Source organism: Leopardus geoffroyi, chromosome E3 (assembly GCF_018350155.1).
Source record: "Leopardus geoffroyi isolate Oge1 chromosome E3, O.geoffroyi_Oge1_pat1.0, whole genome shotgun sequence".
Lineage (NCBI taxonomy): Eukaryota > Metazoa > Chordata > Mammalia > Carnivora > Felidae > Leopardus > Leopardus geoffroyi.
This window is the reverse complement of record NC_059340.1, coordinates 1,371,132-1,394,693: the sequence shown is the minus strand read 5'-3', so window position 1 is coordinate 1,394,693 and position 23,562 is coordinate 1,371,132. Positions and strand designations below refer to the sequence as shown.

General features: G+C 64.6%; 1 protein-coding gene across 11 annotated transcripts in view; it reads left to right on the top strand.

Annotated features, from left to right (window-relative positions):
• Positions 1 to 17,548, top strand: part of MAD1L1 (mitotic arrest deficient 1 like 1) — a 324,285-nt gene extending 306,737 nt beyond the window's left edge. For all 11 annotated transcript variants that reach the window (XM_045462002.1, XM_045462008.1, XM_045462007.1 and 8 more), the window contains one exon: positions 17,097 to 17,548. In XM_045462002.1, the coding sequence (XP_045317958.1) occupies positions 17,097 to 17,255 (159 nt within the window). In that variant the 3' untranslated portion in view covers positions 17,256 to 17,548. The remainder of the gene's footprint in view (positions 1 to 17,096) is intronic.
• Positions 17,549 to 23,562: the final 6,014 nt, after the last annotated feature.

The window sequence follows — 23,562 nt, the reverse complement described above, 5'->3', positions numbered from 1 at the left end:
CGCGGGTGATTTAGCGACGTGATTATTTCCTAATGCGATACCTCAGAGCTTTTTTATTAGATTTCCCCCTTTTCCTTCCAAATGCTCTTTGGAAATAAACACCTGGGGCTGTTACACTTTACTCGGTTTAATTAACTTTTAAATCACACAGCGTCACCCGGACCGCTCTCAAATGTCGGCTCCCGGCTGGGCCGGGGCGGCCCGCCGTGCTGCCCCCACAGGTGCCCTGGAAGCCCCCAGAGTCCAGGCCGCGGCCCTCGGCCCCTGCCCCGCCGGAGGTTCCGGGCCGGTGGGCACCGCCCGGGCCAGTGGATGCGGAGTCTCGCCGCAGGACGAGAGGCGCCCACCCGCAGCCCAGACACGATGAGACCGGCCGTGGAGGTTTTCCAGAGCACGTGCCAGCCCCGCCCTCTGGGCATCGCGGGGCCCCGCTCCGTCCGTGCCTGGCCGCCTCCCTTCCCGACACCCCGCAGCACCCCCAAAAGGCCCAGCTGCGCCCACCGGACGTGTCTGCCTCTGTTTCCGGGTGCAGACGCGCTGGAGCATCGGGAACGTCTGTCTACAGAGGAGCACGGGGGCACCTCTCCTCACGCAGCGCCCGCCCGGCCTTTAGTCCGGCTCCATTTGGTGGTCTCCCTGCGTTCAGTAATTTGTGACTTTCCGGGAAATCATCTGCTTCCTTCAAGCTTTCAAATCACCCATCTTATCCCGGAGCACTTTGAAAACACGGGCCTCGCACGAGTTATTTGGCGCGGCGGCGGCCAGGGAGGTGGTGATGGCACGTAGCGGGCGCTTCCCCGTCCTGGGCGTCTGAGATCCCCGAGGTAGGCACCAGCCCCTGGGCTCCCCGCCCGTGGGCTGCCTTGCTCGGGGCAGTGGGCGCCTGTGGAGGCCGTCCGGTGCTGGCCTGTCCTGGTCCCGGGGAGTCGGAATAGGAGGGGGAGGTCATTGTCCACAGGTGACCCAGAATGGGGCGCCCGGTGTTTCCAGGTTGCTCGCCCTGTAACGCTTGGGGCATCTGCCCCGGGCCGGCCCATTCCGTTGTCACTCGGGGACGGGAGGCCGTGTCCCTCTACCTTTCTGCCAGGACAAAGGCTCCGAGAACAGCCTCCTCTGGGTGGCCTGAGGTCTGGCCTCTGCCATGACGGCCGTGCCCCCAACACCGCAGTGGGGACAGCAGCGTGGAACCTGGAGGGCTGTGATCTAGGGGTGACTCTCCCTGAGAGGGAGGCCCTCCCAGCGGATCTGGGGCCCTGCCGCCATGTGGGCAGTGTTCCGGCGAAGGCAGGCGGAAGTCAGAGGAACAGCCCGTGCCGGCTTGTTTGGGAAGTTAGATCCCCTTAATGTCACACGCTCGGCTGGAACGTTAACCACTGTTTTCAGGAATGAGAGCCTGGCTGATGGTGCTCGTCCGGGAGGCCCATCCCGCGGGAGCCCTCTCTTCATCAGCACACTCTCCCCCTCTGCATCCAGGGAGAGGGGCCTCGGCGGCCCTCGTGGCACACCCCCAGAGCCACGTCCACCCACGTCGGGCCCGTGCCCCTTCCCCACCAGGACCTTTGGGGGCCTCCCAGCGCGGAGGCGGGACCGGCCCAGATGTCACAGACACGGTTCTCGGCCCGGGAAGTGCCTCCCTGCCCTGGGGGGTCGGAGTGCGTGGGCCCTGGCCGCCGGGGGCCTGGCCGACTGCCCTGTGCACGGGCAGCCGCCCGGACCGCCGCTGCTTCAGGACAGCGACCATGACCGCCTTCCCACCCTTTGTTGGCAGGGGTGCTGGGCCTTCCAGACCCTCCCGAGCCACGTCCCGTCCCTGGACACCTGGCCCGCTGCCCCATGGCCCCAGCTCGTTTGGATGTGAGGTTTGGTGCTTGCTCAACAGAAGAGGCCAGACTTCGGTAGGGACAGATGTGAGCTCTTCAGACACCCCCGAAGAGAGGGGTGATTTGCCTTTCCCAGAACAGGCTGGAGAATCATTTCCGAAATTAAATCACAGGAAGATACCTGCCGGATGTGAGCAGATGGCTCGCATCCGTTCTTGGGGCCGAGGAGCGAATCGCTGCAGAGACGTTTTCAAATTTCTTCTTCAAGTGAACATGGTCAGTGAAAATGCAGAGTTATCAACAGGACGTGGACTCTACTGCAGGAGGAAGAAAATCCTACGATATGATTCCAGCCCCGTGAAGCGGGTCTGAAAGCAAATAGCTCCGTGCGGCCGAGGCGCTGACGAGCCGGACAACACACGTCACACGGTCTGCACCCACAGATGGCATCGGTCCGAGCGCTACTTGCGAAGAACGAAGAACTTCCTTCCTCTGGCTTTTATTGTCCGAGGGCAGGGGTCTGGGGGAGGAGAGCAGTGTGCGTGCCGTGCCCCTGGCCGCAGAGCGAGGGGCAGGCCTGCTCAGGCATTTAACGCGGGTGCCCACACGGCGTGGCGTCTCCTCCCTGAGGGCCGGACCGTGGCAGGGGGAGCCCGGGACCCTGTGCTTCCCGCCGGCTCTTTGTCCAAGAGGAGGGGGGCGGAGGGGAGAGCCCTCGGTCCTGGCGGCCCCACCAGCCAGGTGGCCGTGTCCTGTCCCGAGTCCTCTCCGTGGGCTGGATGCTTCGTTGGTCCCGAATCACCCCTCGGTTTGGGGACGCCTTGGGTGCAAATGACTCTAGTTTGATCGGCATCCTTGGGTCTTGGTGCTTGCTCCCTTGGTGGCCTTGGTGGCCTCCACCCCGGCGGGGAGACGCTGCCCCACAAGGGCAAACCGCATCTCACGCTGGCTGTGCTCCGGCTTTCACCCAGACTTTTGTACCCCTTGTGGAGCTGAAGGCGGGGGCCCGCGCAAGAGTGGGGTGGCACGTGCCCCCCGGAGCACGGATGGAGGGACCGGAGGCCAGCCGTGTCCCCTCCTGTCTGTCCCCCGCTCCCGAGGCACAGCTGCCACTCAGCCGTCCTGACAGCCCTGGGTGGTGGTGCCTTAGAATGGGTTCCCGTGGAGCTCGGCTGCAGGGAGAGGCCCCCGCCCCCATTTGGTGGCAAGGCTGAGCGTGTCCGCGTTACTCTGTGGTCCCCCCAGGCCCTGCGGAGGGAGTCGGGGTGGCCAGCGTGGCTTTGTGCGCCTGACCCGAGGCGGTCCATCACCCCGGGCCCGCTGCCTGGCGGGTGCACACCCAGGGACTCAAGCTCAGAGAGGTGAGCAAGAGACCACGACTGCCGTGCTGCTCAGTGCACTGCATTCTGGAACCAGAGGGAGACAGGCCAGTCGGCGGGGTTCCGGGCCGTCGTTTCTGGGTTGCTGACTTCCCGGCCGCCAGATGCTGAAGGAGCCGGAAGGGCCGCTAACCGACCAAGGTCAGAGCCGCGGCCGCCCCTGCGTCAGTATTCTGGGCACGGCTGTGCTGGACCGAGCTGCGCTTTGGAGCGTGAGTCCCCGCCTCCCACGGGCTGGGAATAAATAGTGGGCTCCCAACCCCAGGCCGGCACACTGCCCGGTGGCCCGCCAGTCTGCCAGGAGGGGTCGTGGGAAGCAGGAGACCTCTGCTCCAGCGCCCCCCGTGCCCTGCGGTCGGCCCACCCGGGCAGTGCCCGTAATGGTACCAGGCGGCGCCCGTGCCCGGAGAGAGCGAGACGAGCCCTGGGGGTCACCGTGGTCCCCTCCCCCATCATCCTGCCGCACGGGCTCTCGATGGAGGGGACAGTGACCCTGGCCGTCAGGCCGTGCATCGTGACGGCAGCACGGGGATGGTCATGCCGCCCCGGCTCACAGTGGTGGGGTGCAGCCGGGGAGGCGGTTCTGGCTGAGCTCCCAGCCCCTCACCTCTGGTGCACACGCCCCCCCCCCCCCCCCCCCCCCCGCCCAGGTGGAAAGGGAAGACGGGGTCAGACATTGGGACCCTCTGCACAGTGTCCAGCACATGCCGAGTCCTGTCAGGTCACCCTGGGGGCAGCCCGGGGCCCCTGTGTCATCACAGCCCCTCTCTCCACCGCGGGGCAGAGGCAGATGTGAGGGGAGGTGTCAGTCCCCCGCGTAAGGAGAAGGTCCCAGGTGTGGCGGCCCCCACCCCGCCACAGGCCCTGTGTCCCCCGCCACGCCCGCCCGCCCCCTTCGGGGTCTGCCTGTGGGGCGTCCACCCGTCGTCTCCTGCTGGGTTCCCGCCCATCGTCCCTCCCATCGTCCCTCGGGCTCAGGCCTGCCCTGTCACGGGGTCACCCTACAGGTCACGGAGGGTCCTGGAGGGGCGCGCACCGTCACTGCGTCCCGGAGTTTGTGACGGCCCAACCCTCGCCGGCGGGATGCACGCGGCCCCGTGACAGGATGTGACCCGAGCGGGGCCGGCAGGGGCGATCGGCATCGCTAGTTCTTTGCCTCGTTGTCTTTTCACCCGTGGTGAGATTGTGCCGATTCACGTGAATGTCCCCGCGGTGGCTTCGGCTCACCCCCTCAGAGCCTCCTTCCTGTCAGGCGGGCGCGTGTGCTTGCAGGGACCAGACTTCCGGGCTGTCCTGTCGCCACGGCGGCACGAGGCGGGGAACAGAAGGGAGGTTCTCGCCAGCCTGTCCCGGGGGGAGGAGCGCCAGCGGGACGGCTCTTGCGAAAGCAGGGTGTCCTCGGAGACCGGTCCTCGCCGGACCTGCCCCTTTGGAAACGAGAGGGGTGCCTGAAATGGCACCCCCGGCTTTGACTTTGACGCCTTCGCCTGACGCAGAAACGGCCCGGTAGGAGCCAGGCGCTTCGGCGATGAGATGTTTTAACTGCATCTTAAGAGGGGATTGCAGTAAAGAACGCCGAACCGCGACTAACCGATCATATACTCAGGTCGGCCCAGCGCAGTCAGCCGGGCGGCCCGTAAGGTCTGCGCGCTCATCGGGCCGCGGCCCCCGGGGAGCCTTCCGGGTGCAGCCCGCCGCGCAGCAGTCGCAGCCCGGGGCTCGGGGGCAAGAGGGAGGTTCCTGTTCTGCTCAGTCGATGTATCGCCCATCCGAGAGCCTTCGGGTTCTCCAAGAAGGAGGAGGGAAGGACGCGCCATCCCGCAGGGTTCACAGCGAGGCAGAGGGTCCCGGCGGAGGGTGACCTGCTCCTGCTTTTCCGGCCACCCTGCCTGCCGGCGAGGTTCCGGGGCTCGGTGTGCGCTCCTGAGCGTGAGGACGGGAAGCCCGGGCCGCGGGCCTGCCTGGTGGGCGTGCTGGGGCCTCACCTCGGCTCAGGGTTCAGGCCAGCAGCCTCTCCCCGGCGGGCTTTCCCGTTGAGCCACAGGCAGGCGGAGGTGCACGCGGCCTCGCCATACCCCGGTGGCCTGGGCAGGGGGCAGGAGGGGGGCAGAAGCCCCGGCCAGGGAGGACAGGGGCACGTGGTCGGTGCTGGCTCAGGGCCCCGGGCGGGAAAGGAGGGCCGAGGAGGCGGGCAGTCTGTCCTCAGCCGGGCCGGGCCCTCCTGGGAGGCTCCAGGAGACCATCACCGTGGAGCAGGCACCCCCCACCGCGGGGTGCCAGGACTCCTGCCCCGGGTCCTTTCCGGCCGCCGCCGGTGACTGTGACGGGCTCCTCAGGGCAGAGCAGAGCCTGAGCCCCGAGCCCCTTGCCGGGACTGGCGGGGACTGCAGTCCCGGAGACGTGGCCTTGGGGCCCCTGGGCCGGAGCCTTGGGAACGGCCGGGTTGCCCCAGGGCCCAGGGGGGTGGCGGCCCCCCACAAGCCCGGAGCAGGGGTCGGAGGGGCCGGGTGTGACCTGTGGAATCTGTTGGGTCTCCCTCTCTTGTGTAATTACCGGCGTGGCAGTTGCAGAGTTGAGATGCGGCTTAAAAAGCCTTTGTGAGTAATTAGTGTCAAAAACACAAGATCTACAAAGCCATAAACTCACAGCTTGGTGATATTACCGAGTACTAATTAAAAAAGAAAAAAGAAAATTTCCTTTCATGATCAGATTTTCAGCCTTGCCAAAGATGAAAAACAAGGCAGTTTGCAGATGATACCAACGCCAGAGGCCTGAGCGGGGTAGTCAGCACAGAGATGGTGGCAGAAACGTGAGGGCTGGGGACCCTGGGACATTGTGGGGCCCGGCTCCCCGAGGCCTCAGCCAGGAGCGCCCGTGGTTCCTGGCGGGGACGGAGAGCCCCGAGTCAGGGGCGGTCACAGGCCCGAGAGATGGGGCCTCGTCCCCCAGCGGGACCCTGCGCGGCAGCCGCGGCCCCTCGTTCCAGGGGAGAGGGGGTCTAGGTTACCTGGACCGCGTGTGCCCCAGCTTCGGGTCGCCCGGCCCCGCCGAGCCTCCCAACCGCCTCCCTGCCCGGGACCCCCGTGGAAGAGAGGCACCTGGCAGGAGCGGGGGGCCCTAGCAGAGCCACCCTCTGCGCTTCTCTCGGCGCAGACAGAGGAGGGGACTCTGCTGCCAGGATGGAGGCTGCTTTAAGGCGCGACCCTCGCAGCCGCAGGAGGGCGAGAGCCGGGCAGCAGGTCCCGATCCCACGGCGGCCAGGCGGTGACCGCTTCCGTCCTCGTTGCTCAGGGCCCGTGGCAGCCACGCGCCAGCCGGGTGAGCGGCGAGGCCCAGTGCACAGCGCGTCTGGCCGCTCTTACGCCAGCGTGACTGTGGAGACACAACTTTCCGGGAGTCACGTCCGTCACAGGGATGTCTTTAACCCAGGGCTAGCACAGTGTGCCTGCTGCACGGCGTGTGACCACGGCCGAGGCACCCGGGCCACCAGCCGTGCTATGCCAGCCACCTGTGAAGTGCGGGCTGCCCGCCCCCCAGCCAAGTGGCTCCCCCATCTGGTCTCGGGGTCCTCGGGACCAGCCTCTCCGTACGGCCGGGCCCGGCTCTTGTGTCTCTGTGCCCCTGGCCCAGGATGGGGCCGGGAGGCGGTGTCCGCGGTGGTGGCCAAAGGAGGCGGCCTGGGCCCGGCGGGAGAGAATCCCTCTCTCTCAGCCAGGTCGCTCTGTCGATGGCACAGGGCCAAGCGTTTGCGGACCCTCGGTATCCGTACCCGCAGCCGCTGGCTTACTGTGCTGTAGGGCCCGGTGACAAGACCGCGTAGCGCTTTCTCCCAAGGCCATGGGGGCTACAGGGGAGCCAGGAAGTCCCTGTGGAGGCGGCTGGGAGCAGGGAGGGCGTCTGTGGAGCCGCCCCCGCCTCCTCACTCGGAGCCGCTGGCAGTATTCCTGGGTGTTTGCATTCCCGTGTTTGAGGCCCCTGTGTGCGTGCACAGCACACGTCTGCTCGGGTTTTGGTCAGGGGTGCGCGAGCCTCCCAGGTCATCGAGGGGAGCATGGCCATCGTAGCCACACGGGGTCGACAAGAGTGTCTCTCCACACCATCGCTTCCTTTTGTTGGGTGCGTCCCGAAGCGTTTGGTGTTTTGACGCTATCGTGAAGGGGATTGCTTTTCCGCTTCTAATCTCTCCTTGTTGCTACTGTAGAAAAGCAGTTCGTGTTTGAATATTGATCTTCTATTTTGCACCCTCGCTAACCTCATGTGTCGTTCCTGGTATCTTTGTAGTGATTGGATTTTCTACCTGGACCGTGACGTGGCACCTGCACGGGTCCACACAGCCTCCAGAGCGATGCTGAGCCAGCTGGCGATCCTCTGCTTGCAGCGGGCGGGGAGGTGCTCGCTCTCGGGCCGTCGACTGTGGCGTGAATGTGGGTTATTCGCAGGTGCCGCCGGTCAGGCTGAGGAAGTTCCCTCCTGTTCTGAGAATCACGTGGCCCTTCTTCTTGACGTATCGGCAGTGCTGGGCTCGCCGTGGGCTTGGGGCGTGCTCGTCCTCATCGGGTGTCTTAGACTTGATGTCGGGCTGGTATCGCTTCCTCCGGTGTTGCGTGTTGCGTGGGACCCGGGGAGCGCCACCAGCCCGGGAGATTCCGTGAGAGGTTTTCCGTAGCGGACACCGGGCTTAGCGGGTTTAGCCCTCCTCTGCGGTGAGCTCGGCGAGTTCTGTCTTTCAGAGTTGGTCCGCTGCATCTAAGTTGTCGGACTCACCGACGTGAGGCTGGCAGTGCTCCCTCCTTGTGTTTCTGACATCTGTGGGACCCGTGCTGTCACCCCCGTCCCCCACGGCCCCATCAGTCGTCTTCCGCCCTTCATTCCTAAGCAGTCTGGCCCAAGTGCGTCAGCCTTGTTAATCTTTGCGGACCACTGCGGGTTGTATTTTTTTCTCTCGCTTTTCTGCTTTTTAGTTCATTGATTTCCGCTTTGATCTTTGTTTCCTTTCTTCTGCGTACATTGGGTCTCATGTGCCCTTTTTATTTCAGCTTTTTGAGGTGCAAGTTGAAGTCACTGACGTGAGCCCTTTCTTCTTTTCCCGCATAGACATTTAGCGCTAAAAACTTCCCCAAGGTCTGCCTCAGTCTCTCCACAAATTCGGATGATTTTGTTTTATCTTCATTCAGTTGAAAGGACTTAGTAATTTCCCTCTGGGTTTCTTCTTTGACCCAGGGGTTACTTAGAAGTAGGTTACCAAGTTTCCAAGTATTCTGACAATCTCCAGCTACCTTTCCGTTATTAGGTTTTGACTGAATTTCATTGTGGTCGGAGAACATACGTTGCATGACGTTACTCCTTTAAAATTCGTCGACATTTGTTGTAAGGTCCAGAATGTTGTCTGTGTAGCGAACGTACTTAAAAATACCGTGTATTCTGCTGGAGCGTGTGCTATAAACGTCAGTTACGTCAGGTTCTTTGATAATGTTGTCAAGTGTCCTATCTGCTATCAAAGTCTCGCCGATTTTTTATCTTTTCTGTCAATTAAAGACAGACAAGCGCTGAAATCTCTGACTGATTCTGGATTTGTCTGTGCCTTCTTGTATTTCTGTCATTTTTTTTTTTTTCATGTATAAGTTAGTCCTGTCATGGTTCTGAAGCTACCCTCATCCCCAGTGACGGTCTTCGCTCCAAAATCCGTTGTTTCCGGCCTGTCTTGTTCCTTGAACCTCTTTCCCTGCCTTCCTCTGGGTCGGGGGAATGTTTTGTGCAAGTTGGTCCGGCTCCTTCTTTGACTTACTGTCTATACTTCATCTCGTGCCGTTTTGAGGGTTGTTGAAGGACTTGCGTGCCTCTTCCCGCAGCCTTCTCGTGAGAACCCCGCCGCTCCGAGCTCCCCTTGGATGTCACTTTGTGCACGCGAGGAGGCTCGTGGCCTGCTGCTGTCACGTGAAGAGATTTCAAGAGGCGGGGCTTCCCTCCGCTCTCCGTGCTCCCATTTCCACTCGTGCGCGTCTGGAGCCGGCCTCACCTTCTGAACGTTTCCACGGGGAGTGGGGGGCGCTGGGGGTTGTGTTTGGTTGCTGCTTCTGTACTTTGCAGGCCTCCGTGGTCGCCAGTGAGCGTCCGCTGTCACCCCGTCCTGCGCCTCTGGCCGTGTGTCTGGTTGTCTCTGGCCGCCGTATCTTAAGATGTGTTGTTCCTGCTTTTGAGCACTTGGGCTACCGTGCACTCTGGTGTCAGTTTCCTGACTTACCTTTCATGTTCGGTAAGGTTTTCATCACCTTTCAGGATGTTTTTCTAAAGGGATTTTTTTCTGCCCTCCTATATCGACAGTCCGTGGCGGAGCAAGCACTCACCACGAGCACGGTGGCGGTGGCCCGATGGTCAGTGGCCGGACTGCGCCCAGGTGGGCCCTCCTTTGCGCCACAGCCACGAGTCTCTTGGGGAGAGACTCACGTGGGTCTGCTCAGTTCCTCTGGGGCCATTGGCCAGAGGCCACCGTCAGTTCCCGTGACAGCCTGTGACGTGGCAGCTGGCTTCATCCGTCTTGTCAGCACGTGAGTGAGTTAATATTCGAGGTGGGGACACAGACACCGTGTGCCCCTTTCCACTGAGGGAAGTCCAGCTCGCAGAGGGGAGGGGAGGTGCCACGGTCACACGGCGAGTGGGAGGGGCAGCCACGATCGGAGCCCAGGTCCCCAGCTCAGTCTCTGCCGCTCCCCCAGCCGGCCGCCTGTGTCCCCGTGAGTGCCCCACTGTACCAGCTTGTCTGGACGGGGAGGGGGGCTTCCTACGTGACCTGGTGCCATCCGCGTCATTGCGCTGAGGGTGGCCGGCTGGGGGACACGTGCTCCAGCCCATCTGGCCCGGGCCCTCCCGGGACGTCCGGCCTTCAGAGCCGTTTGGGGGCCCCTTGCACTTGGCCTCCTGCCCCTGGGAGCCAGTAGGAGGGAGGTGGCCCGGCCCCCATGGTTGTCCCCACCTTCCTCCCGGGATGGGAAGGAGGCCTGGGCCCGGAGTGGGACGCCAGACGGAGCCTGGCCCTGTGCCGATGACCTGTGGGCCCCCTGGGCACCCACCTGTGATGCACGAGGCTCGCTGGAAATGACCCTGGGCCCTCGCCGCCCATGTGCGCCCTCCTGCCCCTCCCTCGTGAGGCCGTGGGAGCAGCTGCACAAACCGGGGCGAGGCACGAGGGATGCAGAGCCGTATAAATAGAGTAATAATAATAACAACTGTGGGCTCGGAACCGATCCGCAGCTGCTGGGGCGCCTGGCCTCGCCCCCCCCCCACCCCCCAGAGCACGCTGGGGAGAGGTCGCCCCTCGCCGGGGACGGTAACTCCAGCAACGCCGGTATAATTAGAACATGCGGTATTTAGCCGTTTCCCGGCACAATTGAGCGGGGATAATTGGGGGAGCTATTTCCCTCCGCCCCGTGCTGGACATGCTTTTTGCCAGCTCGGCGTTTGCAGCTTCGTGCTGGGACGGCCTCCTCGGCGTTCCGTCCAGCTCGTCCCGATCCGCTGGCCACCGCGTCCCTCTGCCTGGGCCCAGGCTTGTTTGGGTCCGCCTACGCCGAGCACCGGGGTCGCCGCCCGCCCTCCCTGAGGGACAGCAGTGGACGGGGACACGCACCGGAGCCGGAGGCTGGCGGGGCATGTGGGGGGACGCCTGGGGGGCAGCGGTGGGAAGGGCCTCCTCGCCCAGCCCGGCCTACAAGGTGAGGAGACGCAGGACAGTCACAGTCGGGGAGGGGGGAGGGGAGCAGCAGGAGCGGCCAGGTGGGGGCTACGCGGAGGAGGGATCCAGGGCCGAGGGTCACCTCCGTGTCCCCACGCGGGGCCACTTACACCACGACCGACCGCCGCCCTGGCGCGTGGTTCTGGGTGGGAGCCCCGCGGGTGCCGTGGCGGGCATCCCAGGGGCCCCAGTCCCGGGGCCAGGCGGCCGGTGAGGCCCACGAACGCGCACGTGCCTGTGGCAAGAACAGCGCGTGTGATGAGTGCCCTGTGTCAGAAGTGCCGCTCTCGGAGACCCAGTTCGCGTCGGCCTGGCCCTGGTCACGGAGGCGACGTGCGGCTGCAGTAAAAAATCCACAAAGTGCACAAAGCCGTAAGGAGCCACGATACATCGCAGCTCCCTGAGCTAACCACTTAGGTTTTGTGGTTTACACGCTTCTTCTCTGTGCGTGTAGAGCCGTGTCGTGTGTGAGCGTGACCCACTGCGGTGCGCACTCAGGGGGCTTCCTCCGGCACGGAAGTTCAAGGCGACTTCCTGGCGGACGTGGCAAAGCCGCCGTCCGCGCATCACCGGTGGGCGTGTGCCGGCTCGGGCAGCGCGTCGGGCCCTCGCCCGCGTAGCCGGAGCTCCCTCGCAGCCTGGCTAGCGCGCGCAGCCGGGGTGCGCGGCCTGGGCCGCCCCTCTACAGGGCGGGCTGGTCCCCGGTGGAGGAAGCGCCTGTGCTCCTGGTAGAAGGCTCCTCCACTAGACGGGGCCACGGCCACCCACCACCACCACCGAGCGCGTCCCGCCGAGCGGGGGCTCTCACGCCCGGCGGACGCGCGGGACCCGAGCTTCGCCAGAGCGCCCCGGGTCACCCAGGGCCGGCACCGGGAGGAGGCCGTCCAGACGGAGGGGTCAGAGCAGAGGCGTTGGGCGGTCGCGTCTGAGCAGGGGGACGGCCGCTCAACCCCGAAGACCCGGGGTACGCGTGCGTGGCGGCGGGAAGGGGCTGCCCGGCACGTGGCAGGCGTCTGCGCACGCCTGCCCACACCGACCGCCCCGCATTGTCCCCGCGGGGCCAGCATCTGGCCGCGGAGCCCTGCCGGGACCCGGCTGCAGAGAGGCCGTGCCTGCGCTGTGCCCGGGCTCCCGGCCCCTGCCTCGCACGCGAAGGCCCGGGGGTGGCGCCGAGGACGGGGCCGGGATGGGAGCGGCGGGCTTCGTGGGACGCAGGGCCGCCTGGAGCTGTGTCCGCTCAGGTGCCTGCCGCCCCAGATCCGCACGCGAGCCTTCATGCGACTGAAGACGGCCGCTAAGCAGCCGGCCTCCCCCGGGCCTTGCAGCCACCAGCTTGCCACCTGCAGCCGGGGAGCCAGTGAGGGAGTGGAGGGCCGGCCTCGGGGCATCTGAGCGCGTGGGCGAGGTGAGCCGCAGGGTGGCGTGGGGCTGCCGTCGGTACCCCCACCCGCCCCGTCCTGACTGCGGCCGCCTCTTCCCCGGGCGTCCCGGGAACGGAGGGAGACGGTTCAGGGAGTCAGAGATGAATGGACCGTCGCAACCGCCAGCCAGGAGGCGCCGGGACACAGAATGCCAGCCCCGGGTCACTCGTGACTCGCACGTGCCCCTTCCCGGGCGGGCTTGTGTCTCGGGAGCAAAGGCTGGCAGTTTCCATGAGGCCCATCGGTTTGTCCGTCTTCATTCTGTTCTCCGGACTGTGCTTTCTGTGTGGAGTCTGACAAGTCCTCCGCCTGGTCTTAGGTCCTGAAGTGTCGTCTCTGTGCTTGAAGGTTTTTATGTTTTATGCGTGAGTCTGTGATGGGCTTGGAGTTTAGTTCTGCCTGAGGCGTGAGGTTTAAGTCAGAATTCTTTTCAGTTCTCTCGTCTTCCTCCGTGGGGCGGCTCTGGCACTTGCGTTAAGAAGGTTGACGGGGGGGCACCTGGGTGGCTCAGCCGGTTGGGCGTCCGACTTCGGCTCAGGTCATGATCTCGCGGTCTGTGAGTTCGAGCCCCGTGTCGGGCTCTGTGCTGACAGCTCAGAGCCTGGAGCCTGTTTCAGGTTCTGTGTCTCCCTCTCTCTGCGACCCTCCCCCGTTCATGCTGTGTCTCTCTCTGTCTCAAAAATGAATAAACGTTAAAAAAAAATTTTTTTTAAAAAGAAGGTTGATGGGGCACGTTAGTGTGGACCTCCGTCGAGGCCCCCACATGTGTGTTCTGCCCCCAGGACGGGACGGCGCCGCCTGTCCCACTCGGAGGCCGCGTGGGCCGTGCGCGCCCGGCTGCCGAGGGTTTTCTTCGGGAATGGAGGTCGCGTTTTGTCAGCGGCGTTCGTTTCCTGTGTCGGCAGTGGGACTGGGTGTCCTGGGGTTGTGGTGACGCGTCCTGACTGGTCGTCAGCGCACCGGCCACACGCAGAAGTGCCTTGCGCGTGGTCCTGGCGTAGTCCCCGCTCTATACTTGCCGACCACGTTAGCTGAGCTCTGTTGAGGGTCTCTGCACCAAGTCCACGTCTCTCTTCCGCCTGTGCGTGTGCGCCATTTCCGGTTTGCTGTCGGGCGGACACACCTGTGCGCAGGAAAGTACTCTCTCTGCTCCGTCTTCCGGAACAGACCGTGGAAAATGGGCGTTAATTCTCGTTTAAATGTCTGATAAAATTCTCCGGTGAAACCACGTGGGACTGGAGATTTCTTCTTGAGCGTTTTAATTACAAATTCGGTTTCCTAAATGGCCGCCGGGCGGGTCGGGTTCGCTGCCTCATCTTGACCGAGCCCTGGTGCTCCGTGGTGTTTAAGGGACGCTCTGTTCCCAGCTGTCAAGTTTATGGGCATAAAGGGTTTTTAAGTGTTTTCTTATTATTCTCGGAACAGCTCCAGGATCTCATTTCTCGTATCGGCAGCTTCTGTCTTTTCTCTTCCGTCAGTTTTGTTGCCGGTTTCGAAGGACCGGCCTCTGGTTGCCATACCCGCTCTCCTGTCGTCAGTTTCGTGCCTTCCTCCTTGATCGCGACCCTTCCCTTCTCTGCCTCTCGAGGCAGAGCCCCGACACCTGGCGGGTGGTCCCTCGTCTCCAGCAGGGCACCCTGGGCTCTGTGCCCCCCCGGCTGTGCCCGGTGCGCCCGCCAGCCATGACCCCGCGTTTCGTCTCGGCCCGCGGGGTCACGGAAGCACGCCGCGTCATCTCATGTGTCTCTCGTCACCGAGCTGGGGCCCCCAAGTCTCTGTGACTGTCCACCGTCTGTTTTCAGGCCCCAAGATGCTCCCGTCGTCCTGCGTTTCCCTCCAGCTGCCGTCAGCCGCTTCCTCGGGAGTCGATGGCGCCTTGTGACAAGCCGCCATGCCACCGTGACGCAGAGACGATACCCCGCTCCCAGAGTCTTGAGAGAGCGGTGTTCGCACTGCCCGTTTGGTCATCTTGTTGCATTGTCTAAATCTTGCTCAGGTGGGGACGTGAGGACCCACACCTCGCTCTGGGTCTCATCTCTGGATTCTTCCCGTGCCTTCGTTCGCGGGATGGCCTTCGGCTCCCTCAGCAAGCGGTAGGCCTGCCCTGGACGGGAATCCCCTCCCCCGTGTGCCGTCCCGCGGGCAGTCGGGGGCTTGGGAGGGGGCCACCGAAGCGGGGGCAGTTCCCTACTCAGGGCATCTCACAAAGGGCCCGCCGCGTGCCGTCCCGCCAGCTGGGGCGCCACAGGCTGGCATTTAACGAGCCCCTTTGGAGCCACTACGTGCTTCGTCTTCTGCTGACGCACAGCCCCGGAGCCCCCCCCCCAGCGTCCCCGCGTGGCCCGTCTCCGTAGACTCGCGCCGTGGCAGACAGACCTGGCCGTCTGGGTCCCAGCCGAACCCTTCGAGGCAGGCCCAGCTCCGCCGTCTGGAGGGAAGAGAGGCCTGGAGGCGAGTCCAGGCTGAGGTGTGGGCGCCGGACCGCGCTGACGGCCAGCCAGGGGCCACCGGGGGTCTTACTGTGGCGGAGCGCCTTGCTCGCCACAGGGCGCCTGCCGGCCACACCGCGGCCTGTCACTCCCAAACGCTGGGGGCAGAGGAGGCAGAGACACAGGCCATAAATATTTCCAGCCACAGCCAACGCCTCTTACTGGGCAATTTGCTTTTTAAAAAATTACTCTCTAATTTTAAGCGAACAGCCCCTAATTAGAGTGATTTACAAGGTACCTGGGGACCGGGTGGTATTTGAGCACGGTGGAGCCTAGCAGAGATTGATCGGCATGGCGTGACCAGGGCACGTGCTGGCAGCCACACAGCTCCACGCCGCCTCTGAGCAAGGACACGGCCCTTCCCACGGAATGGGCCGGCGTGGCCGGCGGGGGGCGGGGGGCTCACAAACCCTCGGCTTTGAGAAGGCCGCCCTGGTCACGCCTCCTTCCTGCACGCCCCCCGCCAGCCCCAGGGCACAGCCAGCGTCTCTGTGGCCGTGAGCTCGCCTCCTGAATGCCGGACAGGTGCACTGAGGTGCCCAGGATGGGCCTCGCGTGGGTGAGCGTTAAGTGACGATTGTTCGAGACATGGCCGCAGTACTGGCAGCCGCGAGGGATGTCTGATGTGTGTAAAGCATGGCTAGGGCCCCACAGCCCAACAGGGATCTGGGGAGACACCCGGACTGAAGGCCGCCTCCCGGGTGGGCAGGGGTCCCGGCCAGGCGCAGCGCAGTGTGGAGGGACCCCCCTTTGGAGGAGGGTTGCCACTCAACCGCCGAGCCAGGCGGGCGCCACGGCCTCCCTCAGCGCCCCCCCCCCACCCCCACCCCGGTCCTGAGCGGTGCCCTGCGTCTGCTCCCCGCCCCTCCGCTGCCGGAAGATCAGCCCCTCTGACATTTAGGGGAAATTTTCACAATTGAGCAGAAGGCAGAAATGAAAGGATTTTCTCGGTAAAAGGTCAGAGTGGTTTCTCTTACTTTTGTTTAAAAATGTTCCGTGTTGAACTGTGACAAGCCTAAATGTGCGGACGTGCAGGGGAGCAGGGTGGGTGCCCTGGGGAGGCAGCAGAGGCCGTCCGCGCAGCACACAGGCGGGGGCCGCTCAGACGCTGGGCGCCACGAGCTCCGACGGCCGCCGGGAGGGCTCGTGGGACAGGACGGGGGAGCCGCAGGCCGGCACCAGCTCCTTCCTGGGGTCTCGGAGGGAGACCACCGCCTCCCAACAGGCGCATCCAGGCCTCCTGCCCGGGCGGAGGCCGGTGTGCGGGCCGGGCGTGTGGCCCGCCGCGTGCAGGGGTAAGCCATGCACACGGGCGGAGCCAGGCAGCCCCCGCAGCTCCTGGGAGGAGGGTGGCCCCATCAGGCTGTGGGGCAGACGGGGGTTTAGTACACACACCCAGCCCTGGGGGTGGGGGGGGGTGGGGGGGGTTCCCAGGCTGTGCAGTTCACCCCGCGGTTGCTTTTTGGTGTATTTGGTGTCTCCCAAGCTGTGCCGCCACCACGACCCGATTTCAGAACTCTCGTCGCCCCACCAAGGACCCTCACGCCCACTGGCAGTCCGTCCCGTGCCCAGCCCAGCCCCTGGCAGCCACTGATGTACTTTCCATCTCGCAGACTCGCCGTTCTGCACGCTCCCTACGGGTGATCTGACGCACGCGTGTTGTTCCGTGTCTGGGGTTCGTCCCTGGCGCAGCAGGGCTCAGGGCTCCGTCCTTTTCGTGTCTGAGTAACAGTCCGCCGACGGACTCCGTGGGCGGCGTGCGCACCCCGGCTGTTCCGCGTATCGTGGCCGGGAGCGGCTCCTCCCGCGGAGAAGCAAGGCCCGCGAGTGGGGTTGGCCTCCCAGCAGGGCCACCGGTGGGAACCCTCTCCGTTCTGTGGCCGGCGCCGTGTGACGGAGGAAACGGCATTGAGCACCAGGGGGCACGGCCGTCCGCCCGGGCGCAGAGCAGCTCTCTGGGGCGGCTCCGGCCCCTGGCCCGTTCGTCTGTAGCATCGGGGGGTGGGGCGGGGTGTCAGCTGCCGTCACGGTGGCCGGGCTCTGAGGACGGGGAGGGCCGGGCAGACCGACAGAGGGCAGCTGGGCACCCGGAGCCCACGCCCCACGCCCCACATCCCGTCTTCTGGACCCCCGCCGGGGACGGGGTCTCCGTCCCTCCCTGTCCTGTGACCGAAGGGCCCTGGGGCAGGGGCGGGGGGACCCCGCAGGCCACCGCACCACTGACCGTGTGTCCTCTGTGTCTCCCGCCCGCCCTCCAGGCCACAGGACCCTCGGGCGCCAAAATGCAGCTTCTGGAGACGGCCTTCTCACGCACGGTGCCGGAGCTCATCGAGCTGCACCTCCTGCGCCAAGACAGCATCCCCGCCTTCCTCAGCGCCCTCACGCTCGACCTCTTCAGCCGCCAGACGGTGGCCTAGCCTGCGGCTCACGCGCAAGAGGGCAGCCGGCAGGTCCGGCCCCCTGGGGCCGCCCGGCCGGGCCCACCCCGCCTCCCGCCACACGGCCCCACAGACCCGGGCGGCCCGCACCTGTAGCCGGCAGGGGAGAGGCCGCACCCGCCTCCTCGCCCAGGACGTTCGGTGCCGCCGCTCTGGGGGGTGACCCGGGGGGCCCGCTTCCGGCCCCCTCCCCAGTGTGTACCCCCGCCCGCACACCGCTCAAACCCGGCAGAGTCCCTGCTCCGTATGAAATAAAGTTTGCTCCTCGGCCACCCCGCCGGCTGGCTGTGTGCGTCTGAGAGGACGGGCTCACCCTGCCCACCAGCCCTCGGTTTGGCCCCAGGGCAGCCCCTGGACACCAGGGGACGGTGGGTGGCAGCCCAGGAGCCACCGTCCCCAGCAGAAGAGAGGGAGCGGGTGTTCAGGTGGAACAGAGTGGCCGAGATACCTCCCCTGCCCTGGACTCCGCCCCCCCACGCCCCCACCCTCCCCCCGCCAACGGACCGACGATGACGCTCGCACTCGGCGGCCCCAGGTGCTGGCCGGGAGGGCGGCTCCAGGCCCCGTGTGGAGGTGCTGGCAGCCAGCACCCCAAACCCCAGGCGCCCACGGGCGACGCTGGTGGTTCCGGCCACGTCCTCCTTCCTGTGGTGACCTCAGGACCAGCAGCCTGCACACGCCTGGGCACCCGGGGCAGGGATGGGGATCACGGCACACGGGTCAGCCTTCTCCCCGGACCCCTGGGCACAGGGACGGGGGCCGCCTTTGTGGGAGGGGGTCCAGCTGCCAGCCCCGGGGGGACCTCGGCCTCTGTACTCACAGCTCCGGGCCTGGGGGGCCCACTGACCAGGGGTTTGGGGGGCTCAGGAAGGCCTGGAGTGGTGGCCCACGCCTCCCCCCAGCACGGGATGTTGGGGGACAGAAGACGGGCCGCCTGGCGTTGGAGCGCCCGAGTGCCACCTCATTGACACGCACGGCTCAGCACTCCAGGCCTGTCACCGGTCATGGGGACAATGAGTCCTGACGTCAGCCGCCCGTGCGGCTGCATCGGCGGTGCCAGCCCGTGGCCGGCAGCCTCACCACGGGCAGAGGGAGACACGGCCCGGCCAGGCCCCAGGGTCACCGGCAAGGCTCTCCTGCCTGAACCCAGAGCCCCCCTGGCTCCCTGGATCACAGCACAGCCCGGATGGCTTTGCTGTTCACTTTGAAACTGAGAACACGGGCTCGGGGTGGTGACATGGCTTCCCAGGGCCACAAGCCAGTGGGAATGGGGACCCCGGTCCAGCTCGGGGGCTTTCCGCCCTCCACGGGCTGAGAGCCCCGGCTTGCCCGTGCGGAGGCCCGAGGCTCCCCTGCCCGGTGTCCTGTCTCACCAACAGCACCCATTTCCAAACCTGCTCCCCCACGTGGGAGGCTTGCCGAACCCCGCGGAGCAGCCCCTTGGGAACTGGGAGGAAGCTCCTGGGGGTCCTGGCTTCTGCAGCAAAGACCACCCACCCCCGTGCTGGGTTTCAGGCAGACGTCGGAGTGGACTCCCTCTCAGGCTCTGTTCTAGGGCCTGGTCCCTGAGCTCGTGTTCCCCACCATCAGAAACCCGCAGGGTAGTGGTGGGGCGGGGCGGGGGTGGGGAGGTGTTGCTGAGGCCCTCTGGGCTTGGCCCTGCCCTCCCCGGACGTGGGGCCCCAAGCCTACAGTGGGAACCGTCCCAGCCTTGGTGTGAGGAAAGGCCCCCGCACCTGTTGCGGGCTCCAGCCTGGGAGCACGGAGGGTGCGGTGGGCGGGGCGCCGGCCTTCCCTTCTTCTCTGCCCCGTGGAGCAGATGGAGGGCCGGCCGCTTGTGCAACAGGAAGGAAAGGCTCAGTTCAGAAGGCCACGCGAAATCACCAGCCCCTAAAGATGCTCTGCGCGGCGCCTCGCTCACGGGCGGGAATACACACACCAGCACGTTCCCTGTGTGCAGACGGCGCTTACCAGGGACAGGGCACCCTCCCGGGCAGTGGGCGTGGGGCTGGTTCTCGCTCAGATGGCTTAGGTAGGGGTGTCCGGCCGGGCCCTGACGGCAGGTGGACCTCGAGGGACGGGGATGTCCTGGATCGTGGGCCAGGACAGAAGCTCTTGACCTCTGCCCCGTGGGCGGCCGAGGGAACATCCGTCCGCAGTGGGCCACGGAGGCTGGATGCCCCCCAAGGGGTGCTGGTTGCTAGGCCGGCCCAGGCGAAAGAGGAATATTCTGGAAGGATTTGGGTCGGAGCTGAGGAATCGGGCTGCATGGTGCCACAGCCCCGTGGCCACCAGCTACCCACTGCCCGACACAGGCCACGAGGCCCCACGGCTGCAGGGCTCCACCACCAACCTCCAAGATGGTTCCTAAACTGTCCCCGAAGCTTTCGTCCCCTCTCGGGTTAGGGTGCCTGGCGGGGTCTCGCATCGGCACAGCCCGCTGTCCCCGCTTCTGCAGGACGGGGTGGGCGCCGGGCAGCTCAAATCCAGCAAAGGCCTTCCCTCAGGTGCAGACGCCCAGGCACGTGTCCCATCCCTGCCACGGTCCCCAGCTTCCTCCCTCCACAGGGAGAGGGTCTCCCAAGGCCCCTTCCAGACGCCGACGCATGGGCCAGCCTGGGCTGGACGGCGGCTGTGCTCCGTCCGATTCCAGGGTTTTCCTTTCCAGAAGGGAGCAGGAAGATTCAAACAGCGGGAGCGGGAGCACAGCTCCTGCCAACGTCCCCCGGGGCTGGCCCCGTTCCCGCTGCTGGACTCGGTCCAGTCCCCTCGGGGCCACCCGGGGAGCCGGGGGAGGCGCAGACGGCCACGCGAGCCTGGGCCCACCGAGGCCCCGGCCTCCAGGCCACAGAAAGTTCTGGTTCTGGCAGATCCCCACCTCTGCCAGCTCATCAGTGGGCACCCGACACTAAATGGTTCTTAAGCCGCTAATGACTAATTTTAAGGGATTAGTGCCACAGCGATAAACTCTAATTGCCAGGATGTAACAGGATTTGTGTGCGACAGGCGGCTCCCAGCTTCCCCGAGGCTCCCAGGGAGGACAGCGCCGCCTGCCGGGGCGTCCGCCGGACCCCCAGCCGCCGCCGGCACCCGGCCCCCCTCGGCATCCACGGGCCGGCAGCACCAGAGCTGGTCAGGGACGCAGGTTCTCGGTTCTCGGGTCCCGCCTGGACCCGCTGAATCAGAATCTGCACGTGACGCGACCCCCAGGAGGCTCTCATGCCCGGTTCGAGGCCGTGAAGCTCTCACCCCACGGGAACCAACCAGTTGACAAAGCTCCCTCCCGCCTGTGGGCTCCCCACAGGGGCCCGTCCAGAGAGGGCCGGCCCCGGTCTCCGCTCACACGCGTGCACGGGCCGGGCCCACACCCCGTCAGGGGCTGAGTTGAGTCCCCCAAATCCACAGGTGGAAGCCCGGGGCCCGGAATGTGATGTACTTGGAGACGGGGGTCTGAAGAGGGGGTTAAGGTAAGAGGAGGTCACGACGGTGGGCCCCAACCCAGCAGGACTGGGGTCCTATACAAGGAGGAGATCAGGACACCGACGCGCGCAGAGGGACGACCACGTGAGGACACGGGGAGAACACGGCGTCTACACGCCACGGAGGGGCCTCAGGAGGAAGCAGCCCTCCCCACGGCCGGATCTGGAACTTCCAGCCTCCAAGACATGAGGAATCATTTCTGTTGTTTCAGCCGCCCAGTACGTGGCGGCATTTGTTACAGCGGCCCAAACTGATCGCTGCCGCCCCCATCTCCCTGAACCCGCTCCGTTCTCCCTTACGGCACCTCTGGCCCCCGCCATCTTCCTCACGCGTAGCTTATCAGCAACGCACGTGTTACACAGTGTCCATCAGGCTCCCGTCGTCTCGGGAACCCACGGGACAGCAGCTCAGTCCGACAGAACTAACATGCAAACCACACACGTGTGACTTGAAATTTAGTAGCCACATTTAAGAAGTAAGAGGGGCGCCCGGGTGGCTCAGGCGGTTAAGCCTCCGACTAAGGCTGAGGTCATGATCTCGTGGTCCGTGGGTTCGAGCCCCGCGTCGGGCTCTGTGCTGCCGGTTCGGAGCCTGGACCCCGCTTCGCGGTCTGTGTCTCCCTCTCTCTCTGCCCCCCCCCCCCGCTCACGCTCTGTCTCTCTCTCTCAAAAATAAACATTAAAAAAAATTTTACTAAAAAATAAAAAGAAACAGGTGCAGTTAAGTTTAAGATATAGATCTTATTTAAACCAACGATTCCAAAAGGTTACCTCAATGTGCAATCCGTGTAAATAATTAAGGAGACATCATTTTACTGTGTTTTCACCGTCCTACGCGTCTGGGAAATCCACTGTCTTCTGTCCCACTTGCCGCCCTCCCCAGCTGGGACAGGACCTTGTCGTGTCCACCACGGGTCACTCGGGGCCTCACTGTGCCTGTGAAGGGCCCTGTCGACTAAGAGAAGCGGCCGTCCCAGCAGGTGACCTGGCAGTCCATGGGGGCCTGGCAGAACCAGGGGGCGGTGAGCGGCGTCCCCCACAGACGGGCCCAGGGCGCCCTCCCCGGAGCCCGCTCTGGGCGCCCGGTGGCCCTCCCACGCTGGCTCTGCCCCAGCCTACACAGCTCCCGGTCTCCCCGCGGTGAGCCTCAGTCTCCACACCTCGAAAATGGACTGCCCGCTGGGGGCCGCCCTCCCCCTGCCTGGTCGCTGCCCCCTCCGCCCTCCAGGGCTCCCTGTGTGGTCTCGTGAGTGTAACACCGTAATTAGCCCAATTACCAACAGCCGTCATGACTCTTGTCTCCTTTTTTTTTTTAACTGAAAATGGAAATTAAATTTTGCAGCAGGTTTACAGGCTGTTAACGGAATTCACTAATCAAACCCCAACACCAAGTCCTTGAAAATGAGAATTTAAAAAGGTCTGCATTTGCATATTCATGTTTTTAATAGGGTTCAGAAGGTATATTTGCAACTGATGAAAAGGATTAATTAAACCTAATTTGCATCGGTGGCACATCTTAACCCCTTCTGAGCTGGCCTGAGGCTGGCTTGACCAAGGGTCTGAGGGTGAAATGCGGGCCAGGGGGTCAGAGACGCCAGCCTGCGCCCTTCCTGCGGCCGCCTCCTGGGATCCTGGGTCCCCGGGTCCCCACGGCTGCCACGCAGGGAACCAGGCCCCAGGCTCGTGACCCTCTCTCATCGACGACCCTGGCAGGAGGCAGTGGTGGTGTTTTCTGCTTAAAAGACACACGTACGTGGGGGTTTTGTTTTTCTTATTCATACCAGCCATTGTCAAACATTTGGAAAATGCAGGAAAGTCTCAGGAAGAAAAGGAACATAATCGCTGTGCACTTTGGATGGCGCGTCTTCCGGAACTTTCCCCTTGAGCGTGTGTGTGCACGTGGGCGCACAGTGTGTCGTGATGCTTCTGCGCACCCGGCCCCCGCGTGTTCTCTTTGTCGGATCCCTTTGTCGGGACGTCGGTTTCCCCCTCCGGTTATGATTACTTTGCAGCAATCGCCAGTAATGCCTGGGGTCAAAGGGCAGCTGGGGGGTCAAAGGGCAAGGACGTGTGCGGGGCGGGCGTCCTAATGACCGGTCCTGGGTTGACGCACCCACGGTGTCATCCCGCGTGACGGAGGAGAAACTGAGGCTCAGAGATGTCAACACAGCAGAGGTCAGGTGTGAGGTGCGTGCGGAGATCGGAAGAACGTAGAATCTGCCGTCGGCCTAACGATCAAGTATTTGGTGTGTTTTTACGTCGGTGCCGAACAGGGTGGGCATCTCGGGAGCAGCAGACGCTCGGGTGGCCCCCCCCGCTGCAGCCACGGCCGGCGTCCTGGGAAGCGGACCCGTGGGCTGGGGGACACACGCCAGCCGGACAGGCTCACTGCCCGGCGAGTGGCCCTTCAGCACCAGGAACACACAGGTCACAGGTGAATGAGTCACTGGGGACAACGCCAGTCTGTGCGAAGCCCCAGGCACACGGCGATAGGAGGAGGAGGGTCCCTCGCCTCCGGGGGACGCTACTTGTCAAGGAGGACGTGCTGCTGAGGGGCCCACGGCCCCAGGTCCCCGCGGACGGTGGCAGGGGGCGGCCCGATGCGGACAGACCAGCTCCCCCATGGCACTTCACTGGGAGGCATACGGGAGAGAAGTGGGTTCAAGGAGAACCCAGATCCTGCAGGGAGGCCGATGGGAGGGCGTGGGAGGGAAAGTCGTGGCCACCGACCGTGGAAAGATCTCGGGGCAACACGAGAACAGAGAAAACCAGGTGTCGCCGGTAACTGCTTTCAGCAAAAGAAACTG